The sequence below is a fragment of the Plectropomus leopardus genome, chromosome 3 (genome assembly GCF_026936395.1).
Source record: "Plectropomus leopardus strain MGB_pleo_1.0 chromosome 3, ASM2693639v1, whole genome shotgun sequence".
NCBI classification, from domain to species: Eukaryota; Metazoa; Chordata; class Actinopteri; order Perciformes; family Serranidae; genus Plectropomus; species Plectropomus leopardus.
Window position 1 is genome coordinate 37,556,194 of NC_142178.1, and position 17,172 is coordinate 37,573,365.

A 17,172-nucleotide genomic window follows, 5' to 3' on the forward strand; every position below is an offset into this window, starting at 1 on the left:
TTTGCAACACCAAGTTTTGGCAACCCCTAGTGGGGTACATGACCCCAATGTTGGGAACCAGCGGTGTAGACCCGAATCAGAACCAGATTTATTTCCAATTAAGTTATCAATTTTAAAAAAGGCAAAGCATTATGACACTAAATAGATAAAAATGTTACAACAAAAATATTATAAAAACACTTTAAAAAAAAAAACAGAAAAAAAAAAATAAAAATTTGTACATTATAGCTGTTTCATGTCGTCCATTTTTATATACAGCCTTTGAGATTTGAGAAACATGTCCCACCGTTGGCCTCTTTTGGCACATCTATTATGCGGCCCACAAAAATGCAGATTGCTTTTGCAGATTGTTTTAAATGTGTGGTCTCGCTGTGTTCTTGCAGAAGGCTGTCCAGAGAAACATGTTTTAAATCAGTGTGGTTTCTTGTCATTAAGATTTTACCATCGATGGAAAGTGGACTATTGATCCCTGTTTTTGTTGACTGTGCTGTACAACGCAGCTGAATCCTCCGCAGCCTCCTGCTCTGAGCTGAGAGACAAATAAAAAACATCCCTGAAGTGTTGACAAAAGGTAAAGACACAGCGATAGAGACAAAATCATGACTGTTTTCAACTTTACTTTTAGCCAAATCGATGTTTTAGTTGCGTGAGGAGCCACTCACCTCGATGCCGGACCGCCACCGTTGAAGTTCACAACGGCGTACACGACCTTCTCTGTTTCTTGGTATCCTCTGGGCTGAGAGGGTTTTTTGGAAAACTGAACGGTGGCGTAGTGAAGTTCTTTCGGCTGCTCTGCTAGTTGTATCTGTGGGTATTAGAAATGATGTATTTTACATGTGTCGATGGCCTTTTGACAAACAGAACACTTAAAACTCTCAGCGGTCTCTGCAGTGGAAGGACACAAATACTTTTGAAATTGATGCTACATGACCAGAGGAAACAGGAAAAATGACGTTTCTACGATAGAAAACCCACAAATACCAGAACGCTGTGCACCTGATGTGATGTTGAATGGTCTGTGTGAAACTATGGCGGCCTACCCGATCTTGTGTAACAGTTAAACAGTAAGCTGAAACATGTTTCCAAAAACATTTTAAGTAACAAATATCCAACTCAGTAACCGAATCTTGCTTTATAATTGATCAGCACTGCTAAGTTTTGCCGTTTGATCTCTGTTTTCGGCCTCTGTCTTCACTGTGCTGGAAGCAGTCTACTTCCTGCTCACAATTGCTGATACAGAGAAATGGAGCATTAAAAAACATTTCCCAAATCATTTTAGGTGCGAAATAGGCAGAGAAATACTCTTGTGTCTGTGGTTGGCAGGCACTCTAGGCACTGTTTAGATAATTTACCATAGTTCAGCAACACATACGGGACTGATACAAAGTTGGTTAAAAATCGCCAAAGTAATAATCAGCAGTAAAAACAATGATGAAAAAATAAATAAATTCAGCTGTAAGACACGAGGTAAGGGTGTTTTTGGATAAAGAAAAGGCAGATCAAGAACAGGAATAATTTCCTGATCAAGGTGAAAGAAAGTAATACACCTTTTTGCAAAATGTAGCAGTCCAGACTAAACCCTAGAGCCAGAATGAGTTTCCTTTTAACTTTTATGTCCTCACCTGCTCCCTGTCGTCTGGTCTCCCTGCAGATGCGTACTTGGAGTCCCTTTTCTTTCTGCTCGGAAGAATTCATTTTAACGTTAAAGTGCTAAACTCTGTTGCATCAATACCCTTTTAAAGACTTTATAAACAACTATTTGGTGAAAGAGAACTGCTCACATGATGCAGAAAACGGCAGAGATGAGTACAATGGCGAGAAGAGTAGCAGGGATTGTGGCAGCAGCTATTAACGTCCATGATCCTAGAAAAAAAGCGAGCAAATGTGAACACGCCAAACCTGGAACAAAAAAAACCTGCAACCTAAATGGATCAGATGCAAATCTCCGCTGCTGTTTGCAATGAATAATCGCAAATCCTGTAACCTGCATACATGCACTTCACAGCATATAATTAGATATAAGATATAATTTAAAAGTGAGGGGTGCACAGATATGAAAATCCCGAAACATATCAAGGATCACCACTTTATTTAGGCTACATACTAACCTACCACTCCTGCTGCATTTACAGTACATTTACACCACCACAATACTCCAAAAGTAAATCCATTTAATGTTTTAAAATACAGTTTTCAGCTACTTTGAAAAGCCTAAATATATATATTGTTGTCTATAGTTAAATCAATATTTTGAGATGATTAATACAACTGTTCTCTTTATAGGCAAGATATTCCTAAATGTTATGGCGACCTAATAACAATACAGCCTGAATGCAAACATGAAGCATCACATCCCTCCTCACATAATGCTCTTCATTTGAAATAAGGGGTGTTTCCTCCCCTTTAAATGATCCTGGAGTGTGCAATGTTACTTACTCAAGTAAGGTACTTAACTACAATTTTGAAGTACTTGCACTTCACTTATATTTTACGCTTTTTTGTACTTAAGTTACATTTGAGAGGGAAATATAGCATTTTTTACTCCACTACATTTATTGCACAGGTATTCTAGCTACTTTTCAGATCAATATGCTATATTTAAAACATTTAACAATCTTTATGACATAATTATAAAACAGAAGTTATATATTAGACCACCCAAAACTACTGTTAGGATTATAGCCCAGTACCATACTATCTTTAATTCTTCGACCAGAAAAGTGCTGCTCAAGCTTGAATGTCAGACAATTACCATCAATTGTATCTTTTTTTTTCTTTTTTTTTTACTTTTGCCAAACAGTTTTCATTGCATTGGCTAAACTTACCTAATCCATAACCATGAATTTGGCAGAACAGAAAACGTGCAACACTTTTGGAAGGAACTGAAAAAAACCTACTATGTTGTTTAGACTGGGGACGTTTTCAGACAACAATGTTTTTTTTATGTATTAAGCAGCAAAGAACACACAGAAACATCCAACCCAGGAGGGTTTAGTATGATTTCTGATGAACTCACCTGCCACAGTAATCAGGTGTAAGGTGGAGTTACGTCGTCCTCTGTTGTTCTCGGCTTCACAGTAATAATTCCCGCTGTGTTCAGATCTGAAGTCGGTGATGGTGAAGATCTGTCCGGATGCTTTTGGTGAGTCTTCATCCTCCTTGTACCAGGTGTAGTTAGCTGCTGGGTTAGCGTCACTGCTGCAGGTCAGAGTCACTGAGCTGCCCTCCTCTATCTCAGACGGACTCACTGACACAGAGGGACGCTTTGGAGCATCTGGAGGAGAAAATGCAGAGAGAAATATTTTGAGATTACCCCGAATAGTCAACTTCTCAATCTAAGGAGCCTGACTGGACTGCAAAACCCAGTCGAAATGTTGCAAATGTGGGGAAATTAGGTTGTGAAACATGGGACCGTTCCATTCACACTATATAGGAGGTGCTGAATGTCTGAATTTATATAGATTTGCTTGGTTTCTCCCAGTTTAAGGTGTCATAATATACTGACATTGATGATAACTGTGATATTTAAAAATGAAATACTGATATCATGGTCACAGTGCTGGGTAGTAACCTGTTACTAGTATCTTTAATATTACTTTTTCCAGTCACAATTAGCGTACCAATTACTGCTAAAAGTTAAAATTAAGCTGCAGTCACCTGAGGAGCAAAAAAATAGTTTTGTTATAAACTGACTCAACAATTCAAACTATTACAGTCACTTATGAATGTAGCACTCACAGACAGGAGAGGGAACTGTTCATTTGTTCATTTGATATTTATACCATTATCGGATTATAACGATCCGAGTCTTTATCGATAACACTGTTGATACTTTTCTATCATTTTGTAGAAAGAAGATGCAACATTTTGTTTTTAATATTAAATATTTTGTTTTAAATATTTACCTGAAAAAATGTCTTGGCATCAGCGGTTTTAATTCTGTATTACAAGATGATTAGATCTCATGATAGGTTTGTAATTTCATCTCTACTATCCATTTTATATTGCTGCGAAAACGAATTTCTCACCTAAACACCTTAATTATTTGTTTCTCGCCTAAAACTAAATGTTCCTTTTTTCTCGATTTTACATTTGAACACATCATGATGACATTTTATTTATCTTTGTCTTATAGTCATTTTACTGAGCTGACCTTGAACACAATACAATAAAACATTATGCAACCTCGTTTATTTTGCTAACTAGCTCTTATCCTGACGATTTCAACTCAGATTTCAGCATTTGATGACTTTTTTAACTGACAGGACTTGCGACAAAATTTGGGTGTGCTTATCATTACTGCTCTGAGTGGATGATGATGGAGACTGTGCCGCAGCAGCTGCTGACATGCTTGGCCATGAAGGTTTGTTTCCTCTCTTGACCTCCAGACTTTATTGGACAATTGATGTATGCGGGCCAGTGATTGTATGTAAATGACGTGACTTGACTGGAGATGTAATGTTACATTATAGGCCCCATGCGACTCGACAGCAGAATCAAAAAGCCCAAACCTCATTAATTTTGGGCTTTTTAAATAAGCAGAAGCGTGTTTCCATCACCATTCCTCCCGACAGAGCAGTGAGTATTTATTGGATTTATTTTTAAGTCTGTCTTAATTTATGCAAGACCTAAACAATCAGATTCAACAATGTAATATTTCTATGGTTGTTCCTGACTAAGAATGTAAACAATTATTAGCATGCATGACTTAGAGGCATTTTTGTGTCAGAAAAAATGGAGCAGACTTGTGTAACTTACACAGGACATCTAGAACTACAGATGTAGAGTTGATCCATCCATACTGGTTTTCTGACTTGCAGGTGTAACTCCCGCTGTCCTCAGAGCTGATGGAGGTGAAATGATAACTTCCTTCTCGTCCATGAACCAGTGTTTGGTTCTCCTTGTACCAGGTGTAGTTAGCTGCTGGGTTAGCGTCACTGCTGCAGGTCAGATTGACTGAGCTGCCCTCCTCTATCTCACCGGAGGGAAACACTGACACAGAGGGACGCTTTGGAGCATCTGGAGATGCATAAATAAATAAAAAACGATTGATCAAACATAAATTAAGTGCAAATTGCATTGGTGCTTCATGTATTAAAATTAATAACTGTGTTACATATGTAAAACAGAGGTAAGAAACTATTTCATGGTAATAACTTGCTTTTTAAATGAGCTGGCTCACTCACATTTCAAACCAATAAAGATGGATTCAGACGTCCTCCTCCCCAGTTTATTCTCAATTACACAATAATACTCTCCAGATTCAGAGGACTGGATGGCCCTGATGAAAAACTCCAGCTGGCTCTTGAAAGATTTGGCTTGCTGTGATTTTTTATTGTCAGGTTGAAGGCTTGGATTTCTATTCTTCTTGTACCAGGTGTATTTAGCTGCTGGATTAGCATCACTGCTGCAGGTCAGAGTCACTGAACCGCCCTCCTTTATGTCAGCAGAGGGACTCACTGACACGGAGGGACGCCTGGGAGCATCTGGAGGAGAAAACACAGACAGGTGTTGACAACAGAAAAGACAAATCACCATTACAGAGGCAATTTTATTCTCACTGATTCAGGTTACCTTTGATATTTAAACAACTATAAAAAAAAGTGAAGTATTCGGTCATGTAATTTAATTGCCAAAAATGCCATGCATTATAATTTTTATTTTTTTTAAAGGCTGTCATGAAATTGCAACAAAAAAAAGCCAAAAAAGCCTGCATAACTAATTCTTCTTTTACCAATTTAATTGATAATTTTCTGTCCTTACTTCAACCCAATAGGACCTGCTGCCATGTGTTAGGTGTGATGTGTATGAGGAGGGGTTAAGCAGAAATTAAACATATCTGACATTTAAATGTGCAAAAAGAAGGAAACTATAGCTCATAATTGTGTTTGAAATGTGTTTTAAAGTCTGAAGTGATGGCACTGATTGACTGGTTTTGGTAAGTGCAAGAGATGCATCAGCAAAAATTAAACTGAAACTGTTAACTGCTTTTTCAAATAAAGCTGTTTCACTCACATTTCACATCAACGTGGAAGGATTGAGATGTTGAGGTTTGCAGCTTGTTCTTAGCTGCACAGTAGTACCATCCAGAGTCAGAGGACTGGATGGAGCTGAAGACAAGCTGCTGTTCTTCACTACAAGGTTGACGGTGTGCATAACCCTTATACCAGGCATAAGTAGCTGGTGGGTTAGCATCACTGCTGCAGGTCAGAGTCACTGAACTGTTCTCTCTGATTTCTCCAAAGGGTCTCACAAACACAGTAACAGACTTTGGAGGATCTGGAGGAGATAAAATGGTAAGAAATTAATTGTAAGAAATGCCTTCTTTTAAGGCACCAGAGGGACTCACTGATACACAGGGAAGCTTTGGAGCATCTGCAGGACAACATGCACACAGACACATTTCATTAAATTAAGAATCATTTCTGTCATGACTGACGTACAACAAAGACGTGTGCGCATGTATCGACACTCGGCTGCTGCTGGATGTTGTATTTATATAACCAAAGTCAGTTTACTGTTAATTGCACAGTGCAGTGACAGAGTGATTTGGCAAAGTTTACTTCCTATTTTTGAGCTCTTGGTGGATGCTATGTAGTTATCTTAAAAAGGAAATGAATATGTTTGTAGATTAGCTCTAAACTTACTGAATCCATAGCGAACCATTGACAGTACCAGTTAAAGTTGACTGAAACAGCACTACCCTTACTGAGCAGTGATACACACCTCTTAAATGTTGAGGTAAAAGTTGCATGTAGGTTTAGGGATCAGAAAAAAACCCTCACAATACAATCATGATATGTTGCCCACAATAACGATAGTTTCCAGATTCAGTGATTCTGCAATACGCTACAGTTATCAAGGATACATAATAATGTCTGTGTAACTGGAGGAAAAACACCCTAAACCAGAGTTACGTCCTCATGGTTGTATGCTTCCACACAATAGTCGCTTTGCACTGACAGTTTAAATCCATGTCTGAAAACACAGATGCTTCACCCGCATTCGTTTGACCCTCGGTGAACTAAATCTAATCAGTTCTTTCTTAAGTCTCAGTGGACGTTTGTGCCAAATTTGTAGAAACTCCTTCGAGACTTCCTTAAGATATCATGTTCACAAGAATGAGACAAACAAATCGACGGAGCTACGACCACCGAAATGTAGTATTTCATCCCTCAGTCCAAATAAATGCTTGAGACAAATGAAATAAAAACATCCTCATGGCATTCTCATAATAATCCAAAAACATAACACCTTCAGCTCACCACCACTCTCTCTTTTTCATCAACTCTCTGCTCAGTGACCTTTAAATGTTCAGGCATAAGGACGCAAGGAGATGTTGCATGAATAAAGACATCAAATTCATGACAAATCACAGTTTTGTGTCCTCTGTTCTGGGCAATCAAACCATCATTAGTCCAGATTCCAGATTTGCTGATGACCTTTTCATCACCCACTGCTGCTCAGTGACCTGCAGCTGCAGGCTGCCAGCGTGAAGCAGGTATGATCAGCAAAGCACGCCCAAAAACACTGACAGCCATCAGCTGAATGTGACTTTTTCAAAGATATTTTACTCACATTTCACATTAATGGAGATGGATTTAGATCGCGCTACCCCCACTTTGTTCACAGCTTTACAGTAATAGTTTCCTGCATCAGAGGACTTGATGGACGTGAAGACATTTTCATTGACAGCTTGACCATTCTTGTACCAGGTATAAGTAGCTGCTGGATTAGCATCACTGCTGCAGCTCAGAGTCACTCTGCTGTTCTCTCTGATTTCTCCAGAGGGACTCACAGACACAGTAACAGACTTTGGAGCATCTGAAGAAAATCACATGAAAATAAATTAACTTTAAGAAAATGTGGTATCATGGTGTCTGTGTGTTTCTGAAACAAGCACTGTGCCACCAAAAAAGTGTCTCAAAGGCACACCAACAATTTCAGTTCTCACATACATTGTCTTCAATCAATTTACTGCAATTAAAAACTCACATTTCACATCAATATATGAGTATTCAGATGTTTTCGTCCCCTGCCGGTTCTCAGCTGCACAATAATAGCGTCCAGAGTCAGAGGACGTGATGGAGCTGAAGACAAGCTGTGGTTCATTACTGGGAGGTTTGACGTTTCCATTTGACTTGTACCAGGTGTATTTAGCTGCTGGGTTAGCATCACTGCTGCAGCTCAGAGTCACTTTACAGCCCTCTTTAATGTCACCAGAGGGACTCACTGACACACGGGGACGCTTTGGAGCATCTGTGGGAAAACATGCACAGACAGATTTTATATAAATTTTAAAAATTCGGCATAAATTCTGAATAATTTACATCATAGTTATTGTAGAACACAGACATGTGAACACTCTGCTGCTGTTGTGTTATATTTACATAATTTAAGTCAGATTACTGTTAACTGTACAGACAAGGAGAACATCACACCAACGTCTACGTAACTATGATTTGGCAACATTTGGTTCTTGTTTTTGCACTCTTGATAGATGTTATCTTGTTCACTTAAAATGGGTAAAAATACATACGTACTTCAATTCTATGAACCACTAAAAGCTCTTATTATACAGTTAATAAAAACAGCACTGTTATTACTGTGCAATAACATACACCGTTTAAATGTTGAGGCATAAGGACGCAAGGAGATGTTGCATGAATAAAGACATCAAATTCATGACAAATCACAGTTTTGTGTCCTCTGTTCTGGGCAATCAAACCATCATTAGTCCAGATTCCAGATTTGCTGATGACCTTTTCATCACCCACTGCTGCTCAGTGACCTGCAGCTGCAGGCTGTCAGCGTGAAGCAGGTATGATCAGCAAAGCACGCCCAAAAACACTGACAGCCATCAGCTGAATGTGACTTTTTAAATGGAAATGTTTACTCACATTTCACATTAATGGAGATGGATTTTGATTGCGCTGCCCCCACTTTGTTCACAGCTACACAATAATACAGTCCTTTGTCAGAGGACTTGATGGACGTGAAGACATTTTCACTGACAGCTTGACCATTCTTGTACCAGGTATAAGTAGCTACTGGATTAGCATCACTGCTGCAGCTCAGAGTCACTCTGCTGTTCTCTCTGATTTCTCCAGAGGGACTCACAGACACAGTAACAGACTTTGGAGCATCTGGGAGAGATTACATGAAAATAAATTAATTAATACATTTTAAGAAATACAAAGTCACAGTGACCTTGAACTTTGACCAACAAAATCTGGTAAAAGTTCTTTACTGAGTCTCTGTGGACAGATTTGAAGAAACACTCCTTTAAGCACTCTTGAGATATTGCATAAAACATACATACATACATACAGATAGATAACCCGAAAAACATAATGCCTCCTGCTGTAGCTATCGCTGCTGCGGAGGACTGAAAATGTGGTATAATGGTGTGTGTGTGTGTGTGTGCATGTGTGTAATGTACTAACACTAGATTATCCCAAAAGCAGAGAGACATTTTCAAATTGTACAGACTGCTTTTAATACATTTTCTGCTATTAAAGAGCTTTTTCACTTACATTTCACATCAATGTTGATGTTATTAGATACTGTCCCCAGCTCATTCTTGGCTGCACAGTTATACTCTCCAGAGTCAGAGGACTGGACAGCACTGAGGACAAACTGTCCTTCTTGACTGAGAGGTTTGAGGTTTCCTTTCTTGTACCAGGTATAAGTAGCTGCTGGATTAGCATCACTGCTGCAGTTCAGAGTCACTCTGCTGTTCTCTCCGATTTCTCCAGAGGGACTCACAGACACATTAGCAGATTTTGGAGCATCTGGGAGAGATTACATGAAAATAAATTAATTAATACATTTTAAGAAATACAAAGTCACAGTGACCTTGAACTTTGACCAACAAAATCTGGTAATAGTTCTTTACTGAGTCTCTGTGGACAGATTTGAAGAAACACTCCTTTAAGCACTCTTGAGATATTGCATAAAACATACATACATACAGATAGATAACCCGAAAAACATAATGCCTCCTGCTGTAGCTATTGCTGCTGCGGAGGACTGAAAATGTGGTATAATGGTGTGTGTTTGTGTGTGTGCATGTGTGTAATGTACTAACACTAGATTATCCCAAAAGCAGAGAGACATTTTTAAATTGTACAAACTGCTTTTAATACATTTTCTGCTATTAAAGAGCTTTTTCACTTACATTTCACATCAATGTTGATGTTATTAGATACTGTCCCCAGCTCATTCTTGGCTGCACAGTTATACTCTCCAGAGTCAGAGGACTGGACAGCACTGAGGACAAGCTGTCCTTCTTGACTGAGAGGTTTGAGGTTTCCTTTCTTGTACCAGGTATAAGTAGCTGCTGGATTAGCATCACTGCTGCAGTTCAGAGTCACTCTGCTGTTCTCTCCGATTTCTCCAGAGGGACTCACAGACACATTAGCAGATTTTGGAGCATCTGGGAGAGATTACATGAAAATAAATTAATTAATACATTTTAAGAAATACAAAGTCACAGTGACCTTAAACTTTGACCAACAAAATCTGGTAAACGTTCTTTACTCAGTCTTTGTGGACAGATTTGAAGAAACACTCCTTTAAGCACTCTTGATATATTGCATAAAACATACATACATACAGATAGATAACCCGAAAAACATAATGCCTCCTGCTGTAGCTATTGCTGCTGCGGAGGACTGAAAATGTGGTATAATGGTGTGTGTGTGTGTGTGTGTGTGTGTGTGTGTAATGTACTAACACTAGATTATCCCAAAAGCAGAGAGACATTTTTAAATTGTACAGACTGCTTTTAATACATTTTCTGCTATTAAAGAGCTTTTTCACTTACATTTCACATCAATGTTGATGTTATTAGATACTGTCCCCAGCTCGTTCTTGGCTGCACAGTTATACTCTCCAGAGTCAGAGGACTGGACAGCACTGAGGACAAACTGTCCTTCTTGACTGAGAGGTTTGAGGTCTCCTTTCTTGTACCAGGTATAAGTAGCTGGTGGATTAGCATCACTGCTGCAGTTCAGAGTCACTTCACTGCCCTCCTTCACATCACCAGAGGGACTCGCTGAAAGGGAGGGAAGTGCGGGAGGATCTGTGGGACAATATGTATAAAGACATATTTCTGGTGGATAAAAAATTTCATGTTTTAATTGTACAGCTAAGATGATCACTCACAACAGAAGTTAATATTAAAGGCATCGTTTGGGATTTTTAATTGGGGCTGTATGAAATACTTGCAGGCAGCGTACTACATACAGTAGCTGGTCGTCTGCGTGCTCCAAATGTGCACCCCACAGCTCAGTATTACCATGCTGTATAGAGGAGGTGTTGATATGAAAAAATGTTTAGCCTCTTAAAGAAATGCCTACTTAAAACAAAAAAATCCATCTAAGTGGACGCTCTATTGAAATGATTTCAGCATGAAGATTTGTTGAAGTCAGATCGTGTAACAGCCACTAACAGCACTAACAGCTGACCGGCAGCGGATGAGAAACGCAGTGCCAAAGGAAAAGGCTGCGGTGAGGTAAAGCGGTTAAAATACTCTAAATATAGCGTCCGCTTACTCCTGAAACATACTAGCTGCGTGAGCAGAGTGTGACAGTAACCTCACCAAACTGCAGCATGTTTCACACTCATGGTGTTCGTACACTGGGCTGCAGTCCAAATTTAGAAGCACAAATTCTACTCATGAAGTCATTCAAGCTCCTGCATTGTAAAAAACCTGGTCCTGCCAATGCTGTCAATATCTGCTGATAACCGCATGAGTCACGCGGAAAGAAACGCCGACCCAGCATTTCTTGGATGTGCCGCTGCAAACTTTCTTCTGGCAGGCCTCCCTGCATGCTCATTCAAACCTCTTCAGATGATCCAGAATGCAGCAGCACGTCTGGTCTTCAACCAGCCCAAAAGAGCACATGTCACCCCGCTGCTTATTTCTCTTCACTGGCTTCCAGTGGCAGCCAGAATCAAATTCAAAGCACTTCTCTTGGCTTACAAAACAATCACAAGAACTGCTCCAGCCTACCTGGAATCCCTGATGCAGGTCTACTCTCCTTCTCGCCCACTACGCTCTGCATGCGAAAGACGCCCGGTGCTTCCAGCCCAGCACGGCTCTAAATCTCTAGCCAGACTCTTCTCTTCTGTTGTTCCCAAATGGTGGAACAAACTTCCAAACTCTGTGCGATCTGCTGAGTCCCTTTCTACTTTTAAGAGACAATTGAAAACTCAATTGTTCCGAGAACACCTCGGCACTTAACCCGACTCTTCTCCGCTTTGCCCTTTGGGGTAGATTAAGTCAGATGGTCCAAAACCCAGCACCTAATGATTATCTAGCACTGACAAAGTTGTGTGATGTTGTATGTTGACTGTCATCGTAAGTAGTGATACTGAGATTGTTTAATCTCAGATGCTGAGGGGGCTGTGCGGCACTTCTTCTGCCACTAGACGGCAATACCTGTGACCAATCACACCTGAAGCACTTTTTGCACTTACTAAGGGTTTTTTCCTTAAGTCTAAATTCTTGCTTGTGTTGTACGTCGCTTGGGATAAAAGCGTCTGCTAAATGAAATTGTAGAATTGTAGAATTGTAGAAACAAGCAGCTGAGACGTGCCTGACCAGTGCTGCTCACACAGGCAGCGTGGCTGCTCTGACTTAACACGAGTGCTAAAGGAAAAAGAAGTGTTCGGTGACACTCACACAGCCAGGGTGTTCCTGGTGTTTGACTGATATTGATTTTTTTCAGTAGGCCTTTCTTAAAGTGGCTAAAATACATTTTGATACGTGCTCCCACACCACTGTGGGGTGCAAGAGCACGCCAGCCGCTACCTACTATAAATAATACACTGACTATTCATAAGTATCTCATACAGCCCCACTTCAGCTCCACACACGTCCCAAACTATCCCTTTATGTAGTCAATAGTTCACACAGAAGTTGAATAAGTGACAGAAATATTAGACAAAGTCAGCAGTGGAGGGTGATTCCCTCCTTCACTCACACACTGGAGGCGAGCGGTGCTCCTCGTGTCCTTTAATGGCACAGGAGTAGCGGTCATTATCGTTTACAGAGACTCTGTAAGAAGATGTTTCTTCATCCATTCTCTGTTCATTATTGTACCAGACATATGAAGTGTTACAGCTGCTGCGACACTTCAGCTCTGCCTGAGCCGATGATCCTCCGACCAGCACCTGGAGGTCTGGACGTGCTGGATACAGAGCAAAAACATTATGTTAAACTAAAACATTAAAATACATGCATGCAAGCAGACACACAAATAGTCAAAGTAGTGTGTCATAGATGCTGGACATTTGTAACCAAATATTACAGAGATAATGTTACCTGTAACATTCAGAGTGACTCCAGGTTCACCAGTAAAAGCTCCATCTTTTTTGTTTGTTTTGAACCTGAACTTGTACTCAGCCGAGTCGCTCTTTCTCAGGTCTCTGATTCTCAGCGTGCAGTTGTCATCTTCATGAAAAAGATACTCCACGCGATTCTCGTAGCTTTTGACTTTTAACAGATTCGTAAGATTACTATTTCTCTTTTTTGCAAACCATAATTTTGTTTTATCATTTTTCGTGGCTGGGTATCTGAAGCTGCAGGGTATTTCCACTGTTGATCCTTGTAAGGCACAGATCTGAGTCACGGTGTAAGTCACTCCATAGTCACCCTGAGCCTGTATCACTGCAACACAGAGAACATCAGAAACTACAGTCAGACACACAAAAACTGAGGAAACACAACATTTTCAAAACCTACTTGCCCCCAAAAGTTCTAACTGAAAGTTTAAAAGACAAAGATGTCTACCATCTATGGAGCCCCTTAAGGAGACATTTGTTTTCATGTTATTAACCTGTGTGTACAAGATAAAAACCTGTTCCCACAAGATGATGACTTCCAAATAGATAAATAACTTGATCCTGCAAGATGGAAACATGCAAATAAGATAATCAACCCTGGGAAAAGCATATTCATCTTGTGCACTCAAGTTATTATCTTGTGCATGCAAGACAATAACTCGTTCCCACAAATAATTGCTTAGTCTAACATTATTAACTTCTTCCACAGAGTCCGATAACTTGTTCCCATTAAATAATTCACTTGTTCCTGCAACATAATTTACTTGTTCACATAACATAATAAACGTGATCCAGACAGAGAAATAACTTGTTCCTACAGGATAATTCACTTGTTTCTGCAACATAATTACATGCACGCATAACATAATTAACTTGTTCCCAAGAGACAAATAATAATGTTCCCACAGGTAAATTCACTTGTGTGCACAAGATAAATAAGTTGTTCCCACAAGACAGTTCTCTTGTTCCCACAAGATAATTAACTTGTGCTCACAACATAATTAACTTGTTCCCTAGAGATAAACAACTTGTTCCAACGAGATAAGCTGTGCCCAAAAATAATCAACTTTTGTGCAAAACAGAAATAACTTCAGGTAATAACTCATTTATCTTGTGCACACAGGTAAATTATTTTATGCACACAGGTTATCTTGTGGAACAAGTAATTTATCTCTTGTCAAGTTAATCATCTTGTGTGTGCATAATATTCACTTGTGGTAACTAACTTGTTCCCAAAAAATAATATTGCATGCACAACATAAAAAAGTTGTTCCCACAAGATAATCAGCTTGTTGTCACAGGTTCATTATGTCGTGCACACAAGACAAAAAATAAAAAATAAATATTACTTTCTGGGACTTTAGGGGCTTCATGTTATTGGGGAAGTGTTTTCCTCATATGGTAATTTACTTCTTTATGTGCTTTTAAACTCATTTTGCCTTTTACATTCATGACCTTAATGTTGTTTCTGCATTAGGCCACAGTAACAAATACGTAGAAGTTCATATGCAAAGTGTTTGGTCAGTGATCAGAAATGCACCGGGGCTGTGAATCTTACCGCAGCTTTAAAAGACAGATTAGCTCTGAGATTAACTGAATATTTAAAAGAAATGCAGAACAGATGTGTTAACACGTATGGACATTTAGCTGCTGCTGTGTGTTATGTGTATGTATTTAAAATCAGATAACTGTTAATGGTAAAGAGAAGCGAAACATCACACAGACACCTGCAAGTAACAAAATGATTCGACAAAGTCTGGTTCCTATTTTTTAGCTCTTGGTAAATGTTATCTTGTTTTCTTCAAAGAAGAACAAACATGCATTTGTAAAAGTTATACAGTTCAAAACAGTGCTGCCCTTACTGTGCAATGATGCACACTGCTTAAATGCTAAAGTAAAAGGATGCAGGGAGTGTGCATGTCTGAAAACAGATCTGACGCCCCGGCCACACTGCGTGAGCAGCATTTGATGTCTGCTTTGCACACCTGCCACGGCTCGCACCCGCGTGCTGCAGAGCTACCTGCTCATTTAACTACTGTATTTCCACAATTAAAATATTATACTATATAAAAATATTGTAAAGACACTTTAAAAAGCACTAAAACATTAGATATATGTACAGTGTAGCTGTTGAAGAATAAAAAAAGACTGTACAGCTTGGTGCATGTTGTGTAAAAATATCCAGCAGGGCATGTGCAAAAGTAGTAAAAGGCTGAAATAATTTCAATATGACCATCAAAAGATCATTTCTACTGTCTATTTTGGCTGATAACCATACATCACATGAAAGAAAAAAATAGGCAAGACTTGTATTCTACAGATGTTCCACATCTGTGCAATGTTTTAACAGAGCTGCTCACACGGGCAGAGCAGCCCGGGCTTTAGTTATCAGCACAGTGAACTCACTAAGTGCTGAAACTCATAATACAGAAAGAGCTGACAGAAAACACACATCAAAGTCTGCATCACACCACACATTAAAGCTCGAAACATTATGGAATTGACATGTGTATTACTTTCTTGAAACTCTGAATAAGTGACTGAGTGCCCTGCAGTGTAAATGTGGATGCACATTACCTGGCACGGAGAGAAGGAAGACAAGAAATCCACTCGCTGCTGCAGTTAAACTCATAGCTGCTCCTCTCATCTCTGCACGACTTTAGAGAAAATACCACAGCGGCAGGTAAATAATGTCTGTAACTAATACTAATCATATAAATAAACAATGCCGCTTACAAAAGACAGTGGCGTTATCTTTAAAGGCAATGCTCCTCTCTCGTCAGTACAGTAAGCAGAATAGAGAAGTTGTTAAAGTTGGTACATTTCCTTCCTCTTAATGTTATCAATATGCATGAAGTCAGTGACTCTCTAATTGGAGGAGAAAACAACCTGATTAACTTCAAGACGAGAAAAGTTTTCTCCCTGACACTGGTATTTTTGTGTTTATGCATATCTGACAGTACTCTTTGTCCTCAGCTAGGAGTAGTCCCATTGTCCCATTGACATTCGAAATCTCTTTTTCAAAGGGACAGGACCAAGACGGTCAGGAGAGCAGCGTGATGCATTTCACACCGGAGAACAAACTAGACTAAAAGCACAAACAGTAAAAAGATTTTTACAAAAAAAAGAAGCAAAAAACAGACTTAAAACAGTCGGCTAATTTATCAGCTCTGCCCCTTAAAAGTCAGAGATTGGAATCAGACCTCACAGTCAATTGAGACTGCCTCTAATAGAGCAGTCATTTTTTGTCTTTGCAGTGTACTTCTGGGGACATTTTGGTCCCCAGGTTTTGCTGCAAAGTGAGTGCTCTTTATTTTCATACTACTCTTTGATACACTGAGGCGCAGATGTGCTAAAAGCAGCATGGAGGAGGAGAGACCAGGCCCCCAGGAAGTGCACCACCCTCTGAAGCAAAATTTACATAGTGGCCGAAAGTGGAACTACAGCGTCACGTGATGCACACTCGCCCAGAAAGACTTTTCCCCGTTTGTTAACATTGGGAAAGAGACCTCCTTAAATCACTGGATATTTTTTTGAGACATGTTGACTTTTCAGAGTGCATTTATATAGCCATTATTAAAATTATTAAGTCCTAAAGACGTAAAATGCGCTATTTCCCCAATCAAGATTTGGAATTCGGTATTTCTCCAAACATGAAATGAACGTGCACAGGACACGCGGGACTCAACCGCATGAACACGCATGTACCTCTTAGAGTCCCTGACACAACACAGGCCTTGTGTCAGTCGTAGTAATGGATATTTTTGAATCATAATTCATCATTTTTACCATTTTACAACACATCCATACGCTGTTGGC

At 39.5% G+C, this 17,172-nt stretch overlaps 1 protein-coding gene across 1 annotated transcript; it reads right to left on the minus strand.

Moving 5' to 3' along the window:
• Positions 1-66: 66 nt before the first annotated feature.
• LOC121963901 (B-cell receptor CD22-like) lies at positions 67-16,605 on the minus strand. The gene is made up of 17 exons (XM_088074943.1): positions 15,931-16,605; positions 13,334-13,678; positions 12,993-13,199; positions 10,829-11,086; positions 10,181-10,438; positions 9,537-9,794; positions 8,901-9,146; positions 7,996-8,259; positions 7,579-7,824; positions 6,016-6,279; positions 5,187-5,486; positions 4,759-5,019; positions 3,017-3,274; positions 1,782-1,863; positions 1,623-1,677; positions 663-805; positions 67-529 (listed from the first exon to the last, which is right to left on the minus strand). Exons 1-17 carry the CDS (start codon positions 15,998-16,000, stop codon positions 460-462), a joined length of 3,585 nt encoding a protein of 1,194 aa, XP_087931069.1. The 5' UTR covers positions 16,001-16,605; the 3' UTR covers positions 67-459.
• Between the last annotated feature and the right edge of the window lie 567 nt (positions 16,606-17,172).

Coding starts and splice junctions, on each gene's coding strand:
- LOC121963901 (XM_088074943.1), bottom strand. CDS start 16,000: ATGAGAGGAGCAGCTATGAGTTTAACTGCAGCAGCGAGTGGATTTCTT. Junction 7,825..7,995: donor CTCATATATTGATGTGAAAT/GTGAGTTTTTAA, acceptor GATTTTCTTCAG/ATGCTCCAAAGTCTGTTACT. Junction 1,678..1,781: donor TCTGCCGTTTTCTGCATCAT/GTGAGCAGTTCT, acceptor TCTTCCGAGCAG/AAAGAAAAGGGACTCCAAGT.